Source organism: Loxodonta africana, chromosome 4, assembly GCF_030014295.1.
Source record: "Loxodonta africana isolate mLoxAfr1 chromosome 4, mLoxAfr1.hap2, whole genome shotgun sequence".
NCBI lineage: Eukaryota > Metazoa > Chordata > Mammalia > Proboscidea > Elephantidae > Loxodonta > Loxodonta africana.
In genome coordinates, this window is record NC_087345.1 from 96,618,538 (window position 1) to 96,643,165 (window position 24,628).

General features: G+C 38.9%; 1 protein-coding gene across 3 annotated transcripts in view; it reads left to right on the forward strand.

The window, feature by feature from the left end:
• Positions 1–24,628, forward strand: part of SCAF11 (SR-related CTD associated factor 11) — a 98,749-nt gene that overhangs the window by 28,510 nt on the left and 45,611 nt on the right. For all 3 annotated transcript variants that reach the window (XM_064284346.1, XM_064284347.1, XM_064284348.1), the window contains exons 2-3: positions 9,822–9,903; positions 15,494–15,651. In XM_064284346.1, coding sequence (XP_064140416.1) covers positions 9,843–9,903; positions 15,494–15,651 — 219 coding nt within the window. In that variant the 5' untranslated portion in view covers positions 9,822–9,842. The remainder of the gene's footprint in view (positions 1–9,821; positions 9,904–15,493; positions 15,652–24,628) is intronic.

Below are 24,628 nucleotides of genomic sequence, written 5' to 3' on the forward strand. Positions count from 1 at the left end.
AGAGCAGAACTGCCCCATAGAGTTTCCAAGGAGTGCCTGGTGGATTTGAACTGCTGACATCTTGGCTAGCGGCTGTAGTACTTAAACACTACACCACCAGGGTTTCCTTTGTTTATTAAAGACATAGAAATTAGTTTTTAAAGATTTATGGTATTCAGTTAGATACTTAATATACTCAGGTGAAGATGTACTGTAATAAAGAGAAGGATAATTAAATCATTGAACATGTTCAACCATTATTCTGAAAAGCTCTTTCTGGGGATAGCCTTTTTTAGAATGGGGTGTCAGGCACAACGTATCATTTATATATGCGTAACGGTCATTTCCATAGAAATCTAAAATGGCCAGTACACCAACTGTATGTTCTGATTTGCATACATCCTTCCTTTGTTTTGAAAATTCAAATCCTTGCTGTCATGTTAAAATTGATAGTTCCAGTTCTGAGTCCTTTAAAAGATGGAAATGTTGTAATGGTTCAGAATGGTCAGGGGTTAAAAAAAATGTTTTTTAAATCCATTTGCTCTCCCTCATGAAGCCTTTTATACACATACATACACACGCATCAAGAATTGGGTGCTCATTCTGTGGTTCTGATATCCTGTGCTTGCCACCGTTATAGTACCTGCTGTATTGTTAGGGGCGCTGGTGGCACAATGGTCAACTGTACCAGAAGCTTGGTGGTTGCAAACACATCCAGCAGCTCCACAGGAGAAAAGACGTGGCAGTCTGCTCCAGTAAAGATTTTTTTAAAAACCATTGCTGTCAGGTTGTTTCCAACTCATAGTGACTCTATAGGACAGAGTAGAACTGCTGCATGGGGTTTTGAAAGCTATAATCTTTATGGAAGCAGACTGCCACATCTTTCTCCCACAGAGCAGCTAGTGGGTTCAAACCCACTGGCCTTTAGGTTAACAGCCGAGTGCTTAACCATTGCTCCGCCATGGCTCCTTCCTGTCAAGATTATAGCCTAGAAAACCACATGGGGGATTTCTGTGAATTGAAATAGACTGAAAGACACCTAACCAACAACAACAACATACTGTATAGTGATTGTGGATTTTTTTGGTCAGATGTTTCACTGCCTAGATCCTAGTGGTGCCTGAAGCATAGAAAGCATTGAATAAGTAGTTATTGAATGAATAAATAAATAAGTAAATTAGAGACAGGCTGCAGAAGTGTGGGAGAGTATGACATAGGGCCTATTTGAAGAGAGAAAAAAAAATCAAACGAGAAAAATGATGACTGGTTAAGGATACTTAAGAACTGATGTTCAAGAAATAATAGAAATATCATGGCAGCTTGTTAAATTTCTGGGATTTTTATGTATCTTTTTTGGAGCTTCCTTAGGTAATATAACTAGTCTGTTGGGGTAGATTTTGTTTTCTAATTCTCCATTAAACTTTGTTTTTAATTGTTCTTTCATATATGCTGAAATGTGACTTCTTGTACTTCTACCTCATTCAATTATTGATTCCAGTACCTGTGTGTGTCTTCAAATTGGAAGACATACCGTATTCCGATAAAAAGTCTTATATTCTAAATAAATTGTACCCTTGGGGCTTCCAGGGGCCTTCTGGAATAGGTCATTCTTTATTCTTTCTATTTTTTCTAGGTGCTCTGGTGGTACAGTGGTTAAGCGCTCTACTGCTAACCAAAAGGTTGGCAGTTTTTTTAACCTACCAGCCACTCTGAGGGAAAAAGATGTGGCAGTATGCTTCCATAAATATTACAGCCTTGGAAACCCCGTGGGACAGTTCTCTGTCCTATAGGGTAGCTATGAGCTAGAATTGACTCAGTGGCAACTTTTTTTTTTTTTTCCTTCTAAAGCCAAGTTAAATATGGGAGCAGCTGGATGAAAGGAAAGTGAAATAGGGCTAAATTTCATAATTACATAATTTCATAATTACCTTGGCAGAATAGATAGATGAAAAACTGTCTGGTTGCTTGTGGATGCTTACTAAAACCTTCAGATGACACTCTTGAGTACCACCTAGGAAGTTGTATAGTTTTCACTTAACTGTGACCTAGTTATAGTTTTTACTTAACCATGACCTTTTCCTTTTGCTGGAGCTGCCACATACTACAACAATTTAGTGTTTTGTCACCTGTTTAGTAGAAAATAGGATACAAAAATCTGAGGAGTATGTGCTTTTGAGTCCTAGATCTTGTGTCTTGCTTCAACATTTTCCAGATAAGCAGGAATCTTGATTACCAGTGTGGAATAACATATTTAGGTTGTGTATAAGGTCTACTTGAAGATAATTTAAAGTTTGTGAGCTTTTTACTTGTGTCATTCTTTCTACATGTAGGTATTCTTTGAATTGCCAGGAGTCTTTTTATAATGAAATCTATTCTTAATGGGAGTCATACAGAGTTTGGGATTCTGTGATATGCCTCAAAACCATGTGGGTGGAGAGGTGTTCATGTGTGCCTATATACTAGTTGTTGAGTACTTCTTGTGTGCTAGACTTTGTGCTAAGTACTTTAAATGGATTATGTGATTATGTTACTTAGCCCTCATGACTCTCTGGAAACACTGGTGGTGTAGTGGTTAAGAGCTACAGCTGTTAACCAAAAGGTTGGCAATTGGAATCCACCATGCGCTCCTTGGAAACTCTCTGGGGCAGTTCTGTTGTCCTGTAGGGTTGCTCTGAGTCGGAATTGACTGGATGGCAACAGGTTTGGGGTTTTTTTTTTTTTTTTTTTTTCGGTTTAATGGCCATCTGCTGCAGTTACTACTGTCTCCATTTTGTAAATGAAGAAACAGACTTAAAGAGGTTAAAGTCACACAGCTGCTAAGTGGCAGGGTTGAGGTTTAAACCCAGGCAGTGTTTGTTTTTAAAACCTGTGCTTAAAGGAAAATTCTTTTTCCTACACCGAAGAAAAGGAATCCTGTTGTTGCAACAGTTAAGCGCTCAGCTGCTAACCCACAGGTTAGTAGTTTGAACCCTAGTGACTCCATAGAAGAAAGACCGGGCAATCTATTCCATGAAGATTCCTCCCTAGAAAACCTATGGGGCAGTTCTACTTTGTAACATGGGTCGCTACGAGTCAAGATCAACTCGACGGAACCTCACAGCAACAACATTAACTGAAGAATACTGGTACTAAAGTTTCAGCACCAAACATGCATATGAAGGATATTCTAAACAAAAAAGTACCATTTGAAAAAGAGAAGTATACTTAACAAAATCTGGAAGATTGTTATGTAGTGGAAGGAAGAGGGAAAAAAAAAACTTCAGAAGCACTCTGTAAGGGATCTAAAAATCAACACAGCGACACAAGTAGGAGTTAGTTGATTTTGGCAAAGAAAGCAGAAAGGAACTAACTACCAGGCTGAAGGAATTAATTGCCTTAACCATACTCTGCAGTAAACAAATTGAAGGCACTGGAGCAAATATCTATGATGGTTTAAGCCAGAGTGATAAATGTAGATAATCCAACAGAATCACGTGGACTTCAGGGGAGATTTCAAGTAACTCAAGGATGACGTTGCAGAATCATTCACTCAAAATGTGCAATAGGTAGCTGTTGGGACAGAGGACAGGTTGACTGCAAATGTAGATAGAGGCCTATACTAATGAAAGCTAAGGAGGTGTCCTCTGCAGTGAGAGACTGAGCTACATCTCCAAACTAGGCAATATTCTGTAGTCTTTAATAGGGGTTTGCAAACTTTTTTTGGAAAAAAGCCAGATAGTATGTTAGGCTTTGCAGGCCATATCGTCTCTGTCACCATTATTCAACTTTGCGATTGTAATGCAAAGTAGCCATAGGCAATAACTCCAATAAAACCTTATTTACAAAAACAGACAGCTGGTTTTCCAACCCATAGAATATAATAATGGATAGTATCCCTACCTAAAAATAAACAAAAAAGCCTCACTTATGATTTTTCCAGGGGAAGGTCGTATTCTTTGAGGGAGGGCTATATTTAAAACAGGTTGGGGTGGAAGACCCTGCATTAATAGTGATGGTTAACATTTCAGATGCTAATTCTTGATAGACAGTATCATAATATGGGCGCAGGTTTATTTGAGTCCAGAGCCCAATCCCTTAATCACTGAGATAATAACTCTATTACAGAGTGCTTCACTGAATGCCCCTCTCCCTTTTAAATTAATTTTGGTAGGTAGTAGGGGTTGAAGTTTGAGACTGGCTTGTTGTGGATGGAGGATTGAAGATAAAGCATAAAGAGGAATAGACTCTGAGACGTTCTGGGGGGAAGTTACTGTGGATTCTTTGAGGATCTTAGCCATCAACATAGTATTTAGCATCATCATGAAGTGTGCTTTGGCTTAGACTTCTGTGTGCTCAACATAGGCACAGCTCTTACTTTTTCCCAGGATCCCTTTCACTTCAGCCCTGGCCTTCTGTTTATCATGTCATTGCTGTTCTGTGGTAGGGCCTGGGATGACAAGATTGGGTTTGGGAGTGGAGCGGGGAATACACTTAAACTTCCTTGGGCCACTCGTATGTCCTTCTTTCTTTCTACCCAGAGGATCTAATTTTACCCTTTAGACAGAATATTGGTAGCAGACAGAACCAATTTAGTTTTTATGCGGAAATGTTGATGTCTTTTTTCAGTCCTTTGTTTGACTTGTCTTTCACTTTAGGGGGAACAAAGAAAATGGGCAAGCAACAATTTTATTATCCTTCTCTAGTTTTCTGTTCTTCCTAGCAGTAATAATATTAATAGCCATTTAGTACATAGTGGTGGAGCTAGAATTTGAATCTAGATCTGTTGGACTCTAAAAGTTTGCACTCTAAGCCAGAATGTTGATACCTTTACATACCCTGAGCTTACTTAAAGGACAGTAGGATGGGAGGAAGCAGGGAGAGAGAGTTTTGAAGTGAACCAGAAACAAAAGGAGTTCTGTTTTGAAGTACATGGAAAGAAACAGACTTTGGAAGAAAAAAAGGTGAGGGGAGGGGAAGAATGGCAGGAATTTGAAATGAAGCCAGTAGGATAAAAAGCTTAGCTTTTAATACTAGGAAACTGTGGCCCCTTTTTGATTCCTTGGAGCTCAAGGCGCCTCAATAGAAAATGCATCCCAGCTCAAGGTGCTACAGTAGAAAATGCATCCCAGATATCGCTTGGAACATTTTTTGCTTACAGAGGATGGTAGTTATTTATATCCTGGAGCTGTGCTATCCAGTATGGTAGCTAGCAGCTGCATTGGGTTATTTAAACTTAATTAAAACTTTAAAAAAATTTAGTTCTTCACTTGCAGTAGCTACACTGCAAGTGCTCAGTAGAGCATTTCCCTGTTGGACTAGTGCTGTTGTAGAAAACTGAAATGGCTTATACACTGTTGCTCCTTGAATGCACCATTACGGGCTGGGAGCCCTGGTGGTGCAGTGGTTAAGAACTTGGTCGCTAACCAAAAGATCGGCAGTTTGAATCCACCAACCGCCCCTGGGAAACCTCATGGGGCAGTTCTCTTCTGTCCTGTAGGGTCACTATGAGTCGGAATCTACTCGATGGCAACGGGTTTGGGTTCTTTTGTTTATTATGGGCTGAGCTGGGACTCTTTAACTTCCATGTGTTACAGGGTTTCCGTGGGAAAATGAGTTCTGAGTTCTGAAAACTGACTTGTACCAATGCTTTTTTCCATTCTAAATCCCAAAACTTGATGGTTTCATATTTGATAAAATTTTAAAATCTTAGGTCATTCTTTGAATTGTTACATGAATGTATTTGGAATTATTTCCAGTATATGGCAGAAGCAATATGTAATGAAATAGAAAGGGACAGCTTGGAAGGCAAAAGTACTTTAGAGTATTATATTAGGGACAACAGACTAAAAAGATCAAATATTTTATCTTGGAGATATAAAGCCTAGGAAGAGGCATTAAAGATTGAAATCTGTAAATTAAAATCATCTAAAAAATAACAAAGTTTGCCAAAAATCTTGGACAAAGATCTAGTCTCTGGCATTTGTTTGAGGTAAATTTAGGACTGTTAAAAGAAAATTCAGTTTGATTTATAAATAATTAACGGAAGTTTTTGGTGAATTAGTAAGTAGTCTAGGTAGAAAATAGGTGGCAGATTTTTTAAATTATACTCAATTATGAATCACACAGGAGCATAATAACTCCAGAATCAACTGAGTTGGGAAGTCAAAAGAAGTACGGTAAAACCTGTTCAAGCCAGAACCTGTGTAAGGCAGAAACCTGTCAGAGACAGAAAGCACAAATACTTTCTACTAATAAAGAGCGATAGAAAAGTGGTAAGACTGCGCCCTGTCAGAGGCGGAAAATGTGCAAGACCAGGAAGAACGAGCAGTCCTGTCCAGTTCCAGCTCTCACAGATTTCACTGTACTTCTCAAGCTTTAATGTACATATCTTATCAGGTACAGATCTTGATAAGATGCAGATTCTGACTCCCTAGGTCTGGGGTGGTACCTGAGATATCCTGCATTTGTAACAAGTTCCCAGGTGATATCAATGTTGTCCTTTTACATAAATGGCAAGGAGAGTAACCTGTGGCTATCTGAAATTTTTTTTTACAATAATCTTTGCCTCAACGACTCCATCCTTCTAGTTGCTTAGGACACAAAACACTTCAGAGTTATCCTAGACTCTTGCTCTCTAAAACATATACCTCATTTCTAATCTGTCAGCAAACCCTGATGGTTGTATTTTCAGAATACATCTGGAATCTGAGCACTTTTCATCACCCTCGGTACCAACCTCAAATCCAAGCCATTATCATCTCTACCTGAAATTATTGCAGTACAGTAGTCTCCCCTTATCCGTGGTTTTGCCTTCTGTGGTTTCAATAAGCCGTGGTCAGCTGTGTTCCACAGTGCTCGTGTTCAAGTAGCCTTTATTTTACTCAGTAATGGCCCCAAAGCTCAAGAGTAGTGATGCTGGCAATTTGTAGATGTAAAGTGCCTCTATTTTATTATTAGTTATTGTTAATCTCTTACTGTGTCTAACTTATAAATTAAACTTTATCATAGTTATGTATGTATAGGAAAAACATACATAGGGTTCGGTACTATCTGCAGTTTCAAGCATCCACTGGTGGGTCTTAGAACATACCCCCTGCAGATAAGGGGAGACTACTGTAGTCTCCTTACTGGCATCTGCTTTTTCCCTTGCCTCCAGTGTCTTAGCATAGCAGCCAGAGTTATCCTATCAAAAATGCAAATTAGATCTTCTTCTCTGCTCATAACTCCCTAGTGGCCCATCTTAGAGAAGAAACCTAGAAGGTGCTGAATGACACTATTTTCTCTTACCTCTCTGTCCTCGTCCACTACTTTTTCCTTTTATTTCAACCAACCTCCTTGTTCTTTGAACACACCAGACATGCTGTTTCTGCCTTTTTGGGCTTTTAGCCTAGGATGCTGTTCCTCCAGAATATAACTCTTTCCTTGCTTCTTTCAGATTGCAGTTAAGAGGTCACTTTACCAGAGAAACCTTCTCTAACCACTCTGTATGAAATAATAGTTTCCCACTTTCTCACTCCTTATTAACCATATAGTTTTATTTTTCTCCATAACACTTCTCAGCATCTAACATAATATTTTACTTAATTTGTTTACTGTGTCTCCCCCACTAGAATATAAAGGCAAGGATTTCTGTATGTCTTGTTCACTGTTGTGCTTAGAACATTGTCTAGTAGTATATCTATGTCGTTAATTGCTGTCCAGTCGGCTCCAGCTCATGGAGATCTTATGTATAACAGAATGAAACGTTGGCAGGTCCTGCACCACCTTCACAATCGTTGGTATGTTTGAGCCCATTGTTATACAGTTATTGTGTCATTCCATTTCATGGAGGGTTTCTCTCATTTTCGCTGATACTGTGCTTTGCCAAACGTGCGCCTTTTCTAAAAGATCAAAAGTAATTGGTCTTTTGCAGCATAATTTCCCAATATAATGTCTTTTGATTTCTTTACTGCTGCTTCCACGGGCCTTGCTTGTTGATTCAAGTAGAATGAGTTTCTTGGCAACTTCAGTTTCTTCGCCATTTATCATGATGTTTATCAGTCCAGTTGTTCTGACCTGTGGAGATTTTTGTTTTCTTGATACTCAGGCGTAATCCATATTAGGCTGTAGTTTTTGACCTTTATTAGTAAGTGCTTCAAGTCTTCTTCACTTTCAGCAAGCAAGGTTGTATCATCTGGGTATCAACACCACTCGATAAATCTTTGAGTAAAAAAATGGGATTTTTTTTTTACCAGAAATGATTTTTTCTGTTTCTGATATAATCAAGAGGATTTCATGGGGCCTCTGCTTGAATACCTTCATTGATAGGTTATTCTAATCCTTTCCGAATGGCCCATTCCATTTGGAGATAACTGCTGACATTCTCCTTAAGCTTTCTCTTCTTCCAGGCTAAACATTTTTACCTCTTTACGTTTCTGCATATGGTGTGGTTTCCAAGTCTGTCACCATTTTAGTTATGTTTCCTATCTCTCTATCACTCTGTTACGTGTCCCCTAAAGAGTGGCACCAGAACTAAAATAATTGGAAACATAGCTAAGAGTGGAAGGTTTTCCTCTTGATTTCGATATTCTGATTTTATTAAAGCAAAATGTGATTGAATTTGTTTAATAATCAGTGCTAACTCATTTCAAGTTTTCATCTACTGCAAAATCTGTGAATCGTTCTTCATCAAGTTTATCTTTTACTTTTGCAGTTGATTTTTCAACCAAAGTGCAAGACTTGGCACTTCTCCCTTTAACCTAATAGGGAATTTTCCTGAGTGATTTAAACTTTTAAAGTAGAAACTAGCAAGTGTAAATTATATCAGAAACTAACGGAAGAATTATTTCTGGTACATATGAGAGAATCACGCTGATGAGATGGATTTGTTGTACCTAGATGTTCCACAGTATATTTGAGTCATTCATTGTAACCATGTGTCTTGCCTTTTATCAGTTGAAGAAGGAATTTTAAGAGCTGATTTAAAAAAAAACTTTACTTCATAAATTCATTTCCTCTGGCTACCAGATTAACTTCCTTTAACACTTTTCTCATTTTTGCCTCTTCTAATCACCATTTTTCTAGTCCTCTAGGTCAGTATTATCTTTGACTCCTTCCCTGTATTTGTTAGTCATCAAATCTCAGAAATTCTTATTTAGCTCTTTAATTTCTTGCTTCTCTGAGTCAGTTGCAACTCTCTCTGCTTCTAATCTTTCCCCACTGTGATCTGTTGTATGTTTCGCTGGCAGATCAATCTTTTAAAAGTTTCATTAATATCACTTTTATCATGTCATTCTTCTTCAGAGGAATCTCTGAGATTGAGTCTTGAGCTTCTCATTCACTCATTAGAGTCCTTTCTATAACTTAGCCCTACTTGATTTACATTGCTGTGCTCTATACCCCTCACCGTGATTTTTCAGATGAAATTCTTTGGCCTACATTCCCATCCCTTCTCAGAATACTCACTCGTTCAGCTCTTCTTCTTCTTGCCGTGTTCGCCCCACTAAATGCTATTTTATTCGTTCATACTATATTGTTCTTTGAATGCTTCCTCACCGCACACAACTTACCTGTTTGAATCACCTTCCCCAACAACTCTAGTCAAAACTGATCTCCTTCCCCTAAGCTTGGATTGTATTTGTGTGTGTACCACAAAATTTATCATTTAGTCTTTGTTGTCTCTATAAGGCTTTTCCTTTCAGTAACACTGCATGCTTCTTGATGGCAAGGAGTATAAAAGAGGACTCGATTAATCACTAGAATGATTATCTTGGCTTGTACTATATTCTTTTATGTTTAAAATGTTACAGTTCAGGGTGTTTTAAAAACTGGTATTTTTACGAGAAGGCAAACATAACAATTCTCTACTATAATTTATCCTGTAGGAAACCCTTTTCCAAGGAGAAATGAAGAAGAAAACTGTACATACCCTAAATGTGGGCAATCAGGAGTATGAAGATATGGAAGGTAACTTTTCATTTTTATAAAGGTTGTATGTTGAAAGCAAAACTTGGCGTTTCCAAACTTTTCATTTGTATATATTTCAGAATATACAGGGAGTTTGTTTTTACTTTGTTTTATTATTCTTAAATTCTGAAATAAGACACCTAAATAAGTAAACCAAAAAGTCTAAACTTACTGCCATCAAGTTGATTCTGACTCATAGTGACCCTATTGGGCAGAGTAGAATTGCCCCATAGAGTTTATGAGGCTGTAAATCTTTATAAAAGTAGACTGCCATGTGTTTCTCCCATGGAGCTTCTGGTTGGTTCGAACAGCCGACCTTTTGGTTAGCTTCCAAGAGCTTAACCACTGCACCACTAGGGCTTCTTCCTAAATGAGCAGTACACAGTTTGTTTTTGTTTTTGTTTTTCCCCTTGCTCCCTTTTTTGTTTTTTTCTATTGAAGTTTTTGGTTTGTTGAACTTTTTTTTTCCTTTAATTCCTGCTCTCTGCTGGTTTAGGAATTACATGCTGTTTCTTTTGTGGGGGGCAGGGTCTTTTTAAAAAATACTTGACATTTCCTTCTGCCTACTTAAAATCTAAAGTTAATATTCTAATCTTCACAGTCAGCAGTAGGAGAACCTTGTTGTGTGTTGTCAAGTCGATTCCAACTCATAATGACCCTATAGGACAGAGTAAAACTGTCCCATAGTGTTTCCTAGGATGTAATCTTTATGGGAGAAGATCGCCAGGTCTTTTCTCCCTCGGAACCACTGGTGGATTTGAACCCTTTCTTTTGGTTAGCAGCCAAGTGCTTAACTATTGCTTAAACAAAGCTCCTTTGAAGAGCCTTAAGATACCTTAATTCTGATCGTCCTACTCTTGACCTAAACATAGATTATGATTATCCATTACTTTGGTTCTTTTTTTATTTTGCTTTGCTGTCCTTAACACCACAAATTAGATAATTTTTTTTTTTTTTTACAGATAATGTTTCTTTGTTCACTGTTCCCTTCTTGTATTTCACACCTTCTTTCTGGAATTACATTTCTTTTTCTTCCTGGGGGTGAGAGGTTAAGAAGTTCCTTTAGGGAAGATCTGATGGTAATAAACTCTTTAAGTTTTGTCCTTTTTTATCCTCTTCAGACTATTCAAAGATTGTTTTAATGGTTATATAATTCTTGATAAATGTTGTTTTTCTTAGCACTTTCAAGATATTTAACCATTTTCTGGTTTCTGTTGTTACCGTCAAGAAATCTCTTATCAGTCTGTTTTCCTCTTTCTGCTTTGAAGATCTTGTTTTCATCTTTAATGTTGTGCAGTTTTGCTACATTGTTAACAGGGCATGGATTATTTTCACTTTTTCTGTTTAGCATAATTGTTTCCTTTATCTCTTGGTTCATGATTTTTTATCATTTCCTAGCCATTACCCATTTAAGTAGGCATAATGGTTAAGACTCCCACATGTCTGTCAGTTCGTCATACTGTGAAGGCTTTCATGTTGCTGTGATGCTGGAAGCTATGCCACCTGTATTCAGAAACCAGCATGGAGGACAGGTTTCAGCTGAGCTTCCAGACTAAGACAGACTAGGAACAAGGACCCGGCAGTCTACTTCTGAAAAGAGTTAGCCAGTGAAGGCCTTATGAATAGCTGCAGAACATTGTCTGATTTAATGCCAGAAGATGAGCCCCCCAGGTTGAAAGGCACTCAAAAGATGACTGGGGAAGAAGCTGCCACCTCAAAGGAGAGTCGACCTTAATGACGTGGATGGAGTAAAGCTTTCAGAACCTTCATTTGTTGATGTGGCATGACTCAAGATAAGAAGGAACAGCTGTAAACATCCATTAGTAATCAGAACCTGGAATGTACAGAGTATGAATCTAGGAAAATTGGAAATCGTCAAAAATGAAATGTAACATGTAAACATCGATACTCTAGGCATTAGTGAGTAGAAATGGACTGGCATTGGCCATTTTGAATCAGACAATCATGTAGTCTACTATGCTGGGAATGACAACTTGAAGAGGAATGGTGTTGCATTCAATAGGCAAAATATGACCTTGAGTATATCCTACTTGAATTTAGAGAGCATCTCAAGAATAGATCTGACACATTGAACACTAATGACCGAAGACCAGATGAGTTGTGGAATAACATAAAGGACATCATATGTGAAGAAAGCAAGAGGTCATTGAAAAGACAGGAAAGAAAGAAAAAGTCAAGATGGACGTCAGAGGAGACTCTGAAACTTGCCTCTCAAACGTTGAGCAGCTAAAGCAAAAGGAAGAAATGATGAAGCAAAAGAACTGAACGGAAGATTTCAAAGGGTGGCTCGAGAAGACAAAGTAAAGTATTGCAATGACATGTGCAGGAACTGGAAACAGAAAACCAAAAGGGAAGAACAACCTCAGCGTTTCTTAAGCTGAAAGAACTGAAGAAAAAATTCAAGCCTTGACTTGCAATAGTGAAAGATTCTATGGGGAAAATATTAAACGACACAGGAAGCATCAAAAGAAGATGGAAGGAATACACAGAGTCATTATACCAAAAAGAATTAGTAGATGTTCAAACATTTCAAGAGGTAGCATATGATCAGGAATTGATAGTACTGAAGGAAGAAGTCCAAGCTTCACTGAAGGCACTGGCGAAAAACAAGGCTTCTGGAATTGATGGAATACCAATTGAGGTGTTTGAACAAATGGATGTAGTGCTTGAAGTGCTCACTTGTGTATGCCAAGAGGTATGGAAAACAGCTTCCTGGCCAACTGACTGGAAGAGATCCATATTTATGCCTATTCCCAAGAAAGGTGATCCAAACAAATGTGGAAATTGTCAGACAATACCGTTAACATCACACACAAGCAAAATTATGCTTAAGATCATTCAAAAATGGCTGCAGCAGTATATCGACAGGGAACTGCCAGAAATTCAGGCCAGATTCACTAGAGGACGTGGAACCAAGGATATCATTGCTGATGTCAGATGGATCCTTGCTGAAAGCAGAAAATACCAGAAGGATGTTTACCTCTGTTTTATTGACTATCCAAAGGTATTCGACTGTGTGGATCGTAACAAATTATGGATAACATTGTGAAGAATGGGAATTCCAGAACACGTAATTGTGCTCATAAGGAACCTGTACATAGGTCAAGAGACAGTTCTTTGGACAGAACAAAGGGATACTGAGTGTTTTAAAGTCAGGAAAGGTGTGCACCAGAGTTGTATCCTTTCACCATACCTATATGCTGAGCAAATAATCCGAGAAGCTGGACTATATGAGGAAGAACCAGGCATCAAGATTGGAGGAAGACTCATTAACAACCTGTGTTAAGCAGAGGATACAACCTTGCTTGCTGAAAGTGAAGAGGACTTGAAGTACTTAGTGATGAAGATCAAAGACCACAGCCTTCAGTATGGATTGCACCTCAACATAAAGAAAACAAAAATCCTCACAACTGGACCAATAAGCAAGATCATGATAAACAGAGAAAAGATTGAAGTTGTCAAGGATTTCATTTTGCTCGGATCTATAATCAACACCCATGGAACTAGCAGTCAAGAAATCAAAAGATGCATTCCACTGGGCAAATCTGCTGCAAAGGACCTCTTTAAAGTGTTGAAAAGCAAAGATGTCACCTTGAAGACTAGGGTGCACCTGACCCAAGCCATGGTATTTTCAATTGCGTCATATGCATGTGAAAGCTGAACAAGGAATAAGGAAGACTGAAGAATTGACACCTTTGAATTGTGTTGGCGAAGAATATTGAATATACCATGGACTGCCAAAAGAAGGAACAAATCTGTATGGAAAGAAGTACAACCAGAATGCTCCTTAGAAGCAAAGATGGCAGAACTGTCCTACATACTTGAACATGTTGTCAGGAAGGCTGAGTCTTTGGAGAAGGACATCATGCTTGGTAAAATACAGGGTCGACGGAAAAGAGGCGGACCCTCAACGAGATGAGTTGACACAGTAGCTGCAACAATGGGCTCAAACATAGCAATGATTGTAAGGATGGTGCAGGTCTGGGCACCGTTTCGTTCTGCTGTGCGTAGGGTCACTATGAGTCAGAACTGACTGGACGGCACTTAACACTAATAACAGTGGTTAAGAACTATAGTTGCTAACCAAAAGGTCGGCAGTTCGAACCCACCAGACACTCCTTGGAAACCCTATGGGGCAGTTCTACTCTGACTATAGGGTCGCTGTGAGTCGGAATCTACTCGATGGCAATGAGTCTGGTTTTGGTTTCGTTTTTCCTTCAGTTTCTTTTTCTGGACTCCAATTAGTATGTTAGATCTTGTTCTGACCTCATTTCTCAACCTCTCTTTCGCAGTTTACATCTTGTTGTCTTTCTCTTCTACGGTGTAGGTAATTTTCTAAAATCTCTCTTTCAGTTCACAAATATTCTTTTCTTTTGGATCTAATCTGCTGTTTAATCATTCTATGTAGTATCTGAAAATTCTGATATTTGAAATCAGTGGGTATCTAAATCTCTTGTTTCTGTTGATTCTTAACTCAGCGTGGCTTATTTTCTTAGGCTTGGTAATATTTGTTTGATTATGAGCTCACTTTTGATTAAATTTAATTCATGATTTCCTGAGGGCGTAAATTGGAGGTGCTTTCTCCTCTAGAAGATTTGCTTCTTCCTGGACCCATGCTGGGACCACTTTAGCCATTTGAGGATCTTGACTTAATACCGGAGTCTCTTGTGATTGGTTCCAGTACCTGTGGTGGTCCTAAGGCTTAGTCCCTGCGTCTGTACACTAGTATTCACATCTGCACCTAGGACAACCCCAGTTTTTCCATTTGCTCGCTGCATACTGTTCACGTTTCAGCTGACCATTCTTTATATTGTTGTTGAATCCAGGAGTTCCTTTTGCTCACTTATGAGCCAGCAGTGTATAATTTTATTTACTTGTTACATTGCTGGTAGCAGTTTAAATTGGTACAGACCTTTAGGAAGGTAAATACTGCAATTATAAATGTACGTATGTATTGACCTAGCAATTCTATTTTTAGGAATTTATCCTGTAGATATACTTTAAAAATGTGTAGCTATGAAGTTATTCATTGAAGCATGGTTTGTAATAGCCAAAGGCTGAAAACAAGTGAATGTTCACCTATAAGTTAAAAAAAAAAAAAGTGCAGAACTAGTGTGTAGTGTTTTAGCATCGCTGTGAAGAAGGAGGTGTGGAAGAATACGTATTAGGGTTTGCTTGTCTTTGCATTTAAAAATATCCCAGGAAAAGCGTAAAGAAACTAACAGTTGTTACTTGCTGGGTTGGGTGGAACTGGATAGATGTGAGTGGGAGACTTTTCACCTTACTTTACTTTTTGAGTCATGCAAGTGTATTATTTTAAAGTTAAATTAATGAAAGATTATTCTTACTCCCCCGCCATCGCTAAAAAATATATAATCAATGTTGAAATGATTGGGCTCAAGGGAGGAGTAAGTTTGTTGTAATTTATCCAAGGTTTAATTGCTTTGTAGTAGAGGACCTTTTTGAACATCTAGTTCACCTTACTGCCAGAAACATAAGTCATAAAGTTTTGGTTAATAAAATTTTGATTTGGAGAACTTGAAAGCATGTGGCTGTTTTACCTTAACAGGCGAAGGAAACAGAGACGACGCTGCTGCCCCTGTTCTGTTATACAGTGAAGCTGACAGATGTCCAATATGTCTTAATTGTCTATTAGAGAAGGAAGTTGGTTTTCCAGAAAATTGTAATCATATCTTCTGCATGACCTGTATTCTTAAATGGGCAGAGGTAAGTCTGAGAATAAGTATTAATTACAGTTGTTAGTTTGTAAATTATTTTATACAAGTTTGATATTTTGTAGTCATGTTTTTCTTTATTCTTTTGACTTAAGTGACATATTACTGTATTTTAGTTCCCTAGCATGATTTTATTATACTTAGTCTGAACTATTAATATTGCCTTTCATAAATCATTTCACAGTAATAAATTCCCCCCTACTTTGCCCAAACTTGCCTGTGCATCTTTCACACAACTGTAAGCTTTATCCAAAAGGGCGACCTCCCTAGACAGAGGTAGAACATGGTGCCCCACAAGCTCTCGTAGTCCAGTTATAGGAGTTATAGTGTATTTACGTTATTTGAATTACACATGTTTATTTCGTTATACTTTAAACACATCTACTATGTAAAGTACAAGCAGTCTGTCATGTTTTATTTATCAAAACTGTATTAAAGCACATATTATTATATATTATTATTATTTTTTTTTTTAATAACTTTTATTAAGCTTCGAGTGAACGTTTACAAATCCAATCAGTCTGTCACATATAAGTTTACATACATCTCACTCCCTACTCCCACTTACTCTCCCCCTCTTGAGTCAGCCCTTTCAGTCTCTCCTTTCTTGACAATTTTGCCTGCTTCCCTCTCTCTCTATCCTCCCATCCCCCCTCCAGACAAGAGTTGCCAACACAATCTCAAGTGTCCACCTGATATAATTAGCTCACTCTTCATCAGCGTCTCTCTCCCACCCGCTGACCAGTCCCTTTCATTTCTGATGAGTTGTCTTTGGGGATGGTTCCTGTCCTGTGTCAACTGAAGGTCTGGGGAGCATGGCCGCCGGGATTCCTCCAGTCTCAGTCAGACCATTAAGTTTGGTCTTTTTATGAGAATTTGGGGTCTGCATCCCACTGATCTCCTGCTCCCTCAGGGGTCCTCTGCTGTGCTCCCTGTCAGGGCAGTCATTGATTGTGGCCGGGCACCAACTAGTTCTTCTGGTCTCAGGATGATGTAGGTCTCTGGTTCATGTGGCCCTTTCTGTCTCTTGGGCTCTTAGTTGTCGTGTGGCCTTGGTGTTCTTCCTTTTCCTTTGCTCCAGGTGGGTTGAGACCAATTGCTGCATCTTAGATGGCCGCTTGTTAGCATTTAAGACCCCAGATGCCACATTTCAAAGTGGGATGCAGAATGATTTCATAATAGAATTATTTTGCCAATTGACTTAGAAGTCCCCTCAAACCATGTTCCCCAGACCCCCGCCCTTGCTCCGCTGACCTTTGAAGCATTCATTTTATCCCGGAAACTTCTTTGCTTTTGGTCCAGTCCAACTGAGCTGACCTTCCATGTATTGAGTGTTGTCTTTTCCTTCACCTAAAGCAGTTCTTATCTACTGATTAATCAATAAAAAACCCTCTCCCACCCTCCCTCCCTCCCCCCCTCGTAACCACAAAAGTATGTGTTCTTCTCAGGTTTACTAATTCTCAAGATCTTATAATAGTGGTCTTATACAATATTTGTCCTTTTGCCTCTGACTCATTTCGCTCAGCATAATGCCTTCCAGGTTCCTCCATGTTATGAAATGTTTCAGAGATTCGTCACTGTTCTTTATCGATGCGTAGTATTCCATTGTGTGAATATACCACAATTATTTACCCATTCATCCGTTGATGGACACCTTGGTTGCTTCCAACTTTTTGCTATTGTAAACAGAGCTGCAATAAACATGGGTGTGCATGTATCTGTTTGTATGAAGGCTCTTGTATCTCTAGGGTATATTCCGAGGAGTGGGATTTCTGGGTTGTATGGTAGTTCTATTTCTAACTGTTTAAGATAACGCCAGATAGATTTCCAAAGTGGTTGTACCATTTTACATTCCCACCAGCAGTGTATGAGAGTTCCAATCTCTCCGCAGCCTCTCCAACATTTATTATTTTGTGTTTTTTGGATTAATGCCAGCCTTGCTGGTGTGAGATGGAATCTCATCGTAGTTTTAATTTGCATTTCTCTAATGGCTAATGATCGAGAGCATTTTCTCATGTATCTGTTGGCTGCCTGAATATCTTCTTTAGTGACATGTATGTTCATATCCTTTGCCCACTTCTTGATTGGGTTGTTTGTCTTTTTGTGGTTGAGTTTTGACAGAATCATGTAGATTTTAGAGATCAGGCGCTGGTCAGAGATGTCATAGCTGAAAATTCTTTCCCAGTCTGTAGGTGGTCTTTTTACTCTTTTGGAGAAGTCTTTAGATGAGCATAGGTGTTTGATTTTTAGGAGCTCCCAGTTATCTGGTTTCTCTTCATCATTTTTGGTAATGTTTTGTATTCTGTTTATGCCTTGTATTAGGGCTCCTAGGGTTGTCCCAAGTTTTTCTTCCATGATCTTTATCGTTTTAGTCTTTGTGTTTAGGTCTTTGATCCACTTGGAGTTAGTTTTTGTGCATGGTGTGAGGTATGGGTCCTGTTTCATTTTTTTGCAAATGGATATCCAGTTATGCCAGCACCATTTGTTAAAAAGGCTATCTTTTCCCCAGTTAATTGACACTGGTCCTTTGTCAAATATCAGCTGCTCATACGTGGATGGATCTATGTCTGGGTTCTCAATTCTGTTCCATTGGTCTATGTGTCTGTTGTTGTACCAATACCAGGCTGTTTTGACTACTGTGGCTGTATAATAGGTTCTGAAGTCAGGTAAGGTGAGGCCTCCCACTTTCTTCTTCTTTTTCAGTAGTGCTTTGCTTATCCGGGGCTTCTTTCCCTTCCATATGAAATTGGTGATTTGTTTCTCTATCCCCTTAAAATACGACATTGGAATTTGGATCGGAAGTGCGTTAAATGTATAGATGGCTTTTGGTAGAATAGACATTTTTACTATGTTAAGTCTTCCTATCCATGAGCAGGGTATGTTTTTCCACTTAAGTATGTCCTTTTGAATTTCTCATAGTAGAGCTTTGTAGTTTTCTTTGTATAGGTCTTTTACATCCTTGGTAAGATTTATTCCTAAGTATCTTATCTTCTTGGGGACTACTGTGAATGGTATTGATTTGGTTATTTCCTCTTCGGTGTTCTTTTTGTTGATGTAGAGGAATCCAAGTGATTTTTGTATGTTTATTTTATAACCTGAGACTCTGCCAAACTCTTCTATTAGTTTCAGTAGTTTTCTGGAGGATTCCTTAGGGTTTTCTGTGTATATAATCATGTCATCTGCAAATAGTGATAACTTTACTTCTTCCTTGCCAATCCGGATACCTTTTATTTCTTTGTCTAGCCTAATGGCCCTGGCTAAGACCTCCAACACGATGTTGAATAAGAGTGGTGATAAAGGGCATCCTTGTCTGGTTCCCATTCTCAAGGGAAATGCTTTCAGGTTCTCTCCATTTAGAGTGATATTGGCTGTTGGCTTTGCATAGATGCCCTTTATTATGTTGAGGAATTTTCCTTCAATTCCTATTTTGGTAAGAGTTTTTATCATAAATGGGTGTTGGACTTTGTCAAATGCCTTTTCTGCATCAATTGATAAGATCATGTGGTTTTTGTCTTTTGTTTTATTTATGTGATGGATTACATTAATGGTTTTTCTGATATTAAACCAGCCTTGCATACCTGGTATAAATCCCACTTGATCAGGGTGAATTATTTTTTTGATGTGTTGTTGGATTCTATTGGCTAGAATTTTGTTGAGGATTTTTGCATCAATGTTCATGAGGGATATAGGTCTATAGTTTTATTTTTTTGTAATGTCTTTACCTGGTTTTGGTATCAGGGAGATGGTGGCTTCATAGAATGAGTTGGATAGTATTCCGTCATTTTCTATGCTTTGGAATACCTTTAGTAGTAGTGGTGTTAACTCTTCTCTGAAAGTTTGGTAGAACTCTGCAGTGAAGCCGTCCGGGCCAGGGCTTTTTTTTGTTGGGAGTTTTTTGATTACCGTTTCAATCTCTTTTTTTGTTATGGGTCTATTTAGTTGTTCTACTTCTGAATGTGTTAGTTTAGGTAGGTAGTGTTTTTCCAGGAATTCATCCATTTCTTCTAGGTTTTCAAATTTGTTAGAGTACGATTTTTCATAATAATCTGAAATGATTCTTTTAATTTCATTTGGTTCTGTTGTGATGTGGTCCTTCTCATTTCTTATTCGGGTTATTTGTTTCCTTTCCTGTATTTCTTTAGTCAGTCTAGCCAATGGTTTATCAATTTTGTTAATTTTTTCAAAGAACCAGCTTTTGGCTTTGTTAATTCTTTCGATTGTTTTTCTGTTCTCTAATTCATTTAGTTCAGCTCTAATTTTTATTATTTGTTTTCTTCTGGTGCCTGATGGATTCTTTTGTTGCTCACTTTCTGTTTGTTCAAGTTGTAGGGACAGTTCTCTGCTTTTGGCTCTTTCTTCTTTTTGTATGTGTGCATTTATTGATGCACACATACATTGACCTCTGAGCACTGCTTTTGCTGTGTCCCAGAGGTTTTGATAGGAAGTATTTTCATTCTTGTTGCTTTCTATGAATTTCCTTATTCCCTCCTTAATGTCTTCTATAACCCAGTCTTTTTTCAGAAGGGTGTTGTTCATTTTCCAAGTATTTGATTTCTTTTCCCTAGTTTTTCTGTTATTGATCTCTAGTTTTATTGCCTTGTGGTCTGAGAAGATGCTTTGTAATATTTCGATGTTTTGGACTCTGCAAAGGTTTGTTTTATGACCTAATATGTGGTCTATTCTAGAGAATGTTCCATGTGTGCTAGAAAAAAAAGTATATTTTGCAGCAGTTGGGTGGAGAGTTCTATATAAGTCAATGAGGTCAAGTTGGTTGATTGTTGTAATTAGATCTTCCGTGTCTCTGTTGAGCTTCTTACTGGACGTCCTGTCCTTCTCCGAAAGTGGTGTGTTGAAGTCTCCTACTACAATTGTGGAGGTATCTATCTCGCTTTTCAATTCTGTTAAAATTTGATTTATGTATCTTGCAGCCCTGTCATTGGGTGCGTAAATATTTAATATGGTTATGTCTTCCTGATCAATTGTCCCTTTTATCATTATATGGTGTCCTTCTTTATCCTTTGTGGTGGATTTAAGTCTAAAGTCTATTTTGTCAGAAATTAATATTGCTACTCCTCTTCTTTTTTGCTTATTGTTTGCTTGATATACTTTTTTCCATCCTTTGAGTTTTAGTTTGTTTGTGTCTCTAAGTCTAAGGTGTGTCTCTTGTAGGCAGCATATAGATGGATCGTGTTTCTTTATCCAGTCTGTGACTCTCTGTCTCTTTATTGGTGCATTTAGTCCATTTACATTCAGGGTAATTATAGATAAATAAGTCTTTAGTGCTGTCATTTTGATGCCTTTTTATGTGTGTTGTTGACAATTTCATTTTTCCACATACTTTTTTGTGCTGAGGCGTTTTTCTTAGTAAATTTTGAGATCCTCATTTTCATAGTGCTTGACTTTATGTTAGTTGAGTCGTTACGTTTTTCTTGGTTTTTATCTTGAGTTACAGAGTTGTTATACCTTTTTCTGGTTACCTTATTATTTACCCCTATTTTTCTAAGTAAAAACCTAACTTGTATTGTTCTATATCGCCTTGTATCACTCTCCATATGGCAGTTCAATGCCTCCTGTATTTAGTCCCTCTTTTTGATTATTGTGATCTTTTACGTATTGACTTCCATGATTCCCTGTTATGTGTATTTTTTTTTTTTAATCTTAATTTGTTTTTGTGAGTTCCCTATTTGAGTTGATATCAGGACGTTCTGTTTTGTGACCTTGTGTTGTGCTGATATCTGATATTATTGGTTCTCTGACCAAACAATATCCTTTAGTATTTCTTGTAGCTTTGGTTTGGTTTTTGCAAATTCTCTAAACTTGTGTTTGTCTGTAAATATCTTAATTTCGCCTTCATATTTCAGAGAGAGTTTTGCTGCATATATGATCCTTGGCTGGCAGTTTTTCTCCTTCAGTGTTCTGTATATGTCGTCCCATTCCCTTCTTGCCTGCATGGTTTCTGCTGAGTAGTCAGAACATATTCTTACTGATTCTCCCTTGAAGGAAACCTTTCTTTTCTCCCTGGCTGCTTTTAAAATTTTCTGTTTATCTTTGGTTTTGGTGAGTTTGATGATAATATGTCTTGGTGTTTTTCTTTTTGGATCAATCTTAAATGGGGTTCGATGAGCATCTTGGATAGCTATCCTTTCGTCTTTCATGATGTCAGGGAAGTTTTGTGTCAGGAGTTCTTCAACTATTTTCTCTGTGTTTTCTGTCCCCCCTCCCTGTTCTGGGACTCCAATCACCCGCAGGTTATCCTTCTTGATAGAGTCCCACATAATTCTTAGGGTTTCTTCATTTTTTTTAATTCTTTTATCTGATTTTTTTTCAGCTATGTTGGTGTTGATTCCCTGGTCCTCCAGATGTCCCAGTCTGCATTCTAATTGCTCGAGTCTGTTCCTCTGACTTCCTAGTGCGTTGTCTAATTCTGTTATTTTATTGTTAATCTTTTGGATTTCTACATGTTGTCTCTCTATGGATTCTTGCAACTTATTAATTTTTCCAGTATGTTCTTGAATAATCTTTTTGAGTTCTTCAACAGTTTTATCAGTGTGTTCCTTGGCTTTTTCTGCAGATATCCTAATTTCATTTGTGATATCATTAAGCATTCTGTAAATTAGTTTTTTATATTCTGTATCTGATAATTCCAAGATTGTATCTTCATTTGGGAAAGATTTTGATTCTTTTGTTTGGGGGGTTGGAGAAGCTGTCACGGTCTGCTTCTTTAAGTGGTTTGATATGGATTGTTGTCTCCGAGCCATCACTGGGAAACTAGTTTTTCCAGAAAATCCGCTAAAAAAAAAATGCAGTCAGATCCCTATCAGAGTTCTCCCTCTGGCTCAGGCTATTCAGATGTTAATGAAGCCGCCTGGGGAGGGTGGGGGAGGGAACAGAGAGATAGGAGAGTAGCACCTCAGAATATAGCCAGAGTTGCTTGTCTTGCTTGGAATGACTATTATATCTGAGACTCCCGCGGGGCGCGTCGCCTATGTGTGCTGGCTGTGTGGAGATTGCCCCCGGGGGGTCTGGCCCGCTGGAGTCACGGTCAGATCTTCCGCTTCCAGCCCCACGCCCAGCGTCAAGGCTCCCCTACTGGGACGGTGCACTCTCGACTGCAAAATCAGTCGCTGCCTCCCAGGGACTTCTCGTCCCTCCAGCCGCGTGGCCGTGCCGCCCCCGAGAACCAGTTGGGCCTCCTCCCGGGGTTAGTTCAGATGGGTGGAGCCGCTCCCCGTGCTTGTGCCGTGACCGAGTGTCCCGGCTGGGACGCTGTTCTCCCCGCTCCAATACCAGTCGCCGCCTCCCAGGGACTTCTCCTACCGGCTGCGTCCCACGCCGCCCGCGCGACCCGGCTGGTCCCCTTCCCGGGGTTAGTTCAGGGGGGTGGAGCAACTCTCTGTGTTTATGCCGTACCTGCGTCCAGTCCAAATCCCTGCGGGACGGTTCCCCGGCTCGGACGCTGCTCTTTCTGCTCCAATACCAGTCGCCGCCTCCCAGGGACTTCTCCTACCAGCTGCGTCCCACGCCGCCCGTGGAACTGGCTGGTCCCCCTCCCGGGGTTAGTTCAGGGGGGTGGAGCCGCTCTCTGTGCTTGTGCCGTACCTGACTGGTACACTGGCTCCAGGCTCTGGAAACAGTCGCTGCTTCCCCGTATTAGTTCGTTCTCCGTCTCTAAATCTGAGTTTGTTGTTCAGGGTTCGTAGATTGTTATGTATGTGATCGATTCACTTATTTTTCCGTGTCTTTGTTGTAAGAGGGATCCGAGGTAGCGTCTGCCTAGTCTGCCATCTTGGCTCCGCCCCTATATATTGTTTTTAATGTGTTCATTCTTTTTTCCATTAGCCTGTAACATCTTGGAGGGTACTGAGTCTTTCATCTCCCTATTTATAGTGCCTGGGCTGTATTGCATAAACTGTGTGTCTAATAAGAATTTTTTAATTATGTAATTGAATGGAAATAACATAGTTACCCATAAATAGTATACAGCATAACAAATTAGAAATGTAAGTATTGATGATTCTTTAGCTTAGTGGCTTTTTTAAACAATGAACTTAGCCTCAGTAAAACTCAGCATACCAAAAAATAGTTTGTAAAAGTTTGTTTCATGTGTAATTAACAAGACACTAAAAATCAACCACTGTTCAGCTGTCCTCAGTTTTACTTTTCTTGTTTCTTCCCAGGCCTGATTTACATGCTGTGTTGTCTTTACATAGAATAATTAAAATTTGTGGTTTCTTTTTTTTAATACTGTATTGTAAGCCTTTTTTCCAAGTTGCCAGAAAATATTCTTAGTTAACATTTTTAATGCCTGCATAATATTCCACCGTGTTGATACATTATGATTTACATATTTTATCCAAAGTCCAGTTGTGAAGGGGATTATTATAGGAAATTGTTTTAAGATAGTCTGTACATTCGTAGATATAGAGTTCTTTCCTAAACCACTTTACCTTGTTCCTCCCCCCAAAAATAACTTTTACTGACTCTCTGCAGTGACTTTGCCCTGGGCTTTTATTGAGAAATGTTACAAGAAATAACACTAGCAAAACAGTGTTTGCGTGTTGTTTGTTGTTGTTAGGTGCCATCGAGTCAGTTCTGACTCATAGCAACCCTATGCACAACAGAACGAAACACGGGTAGGTCCTGCGCCATCCTTAGACTCGTTATGCTTCAGCTTATTGTTGCAGCCACTGTGTCAGTCCACCTCGTTGAGGGTCTTCCTCTTTTCTGCGCACCCTGTACTATGCCAAGCATGATGTCCTTCTCCAGGGACTGATCCCTCCTGACAACATGTCCAAAGTATATAACATCAGTTCTCGCCATCCTTCTAAAGAACGTTCTGGTTGTACTTCTTCCAAGACAGATTTGTTCATTCTTTTGGCAGTCCATTGTATATTCAATATTCTTCACCAACACCACAATTCGAAGGCGTCAGTTCTTCTTTGGTCTTCCTTATGCATTATCCAACTTTC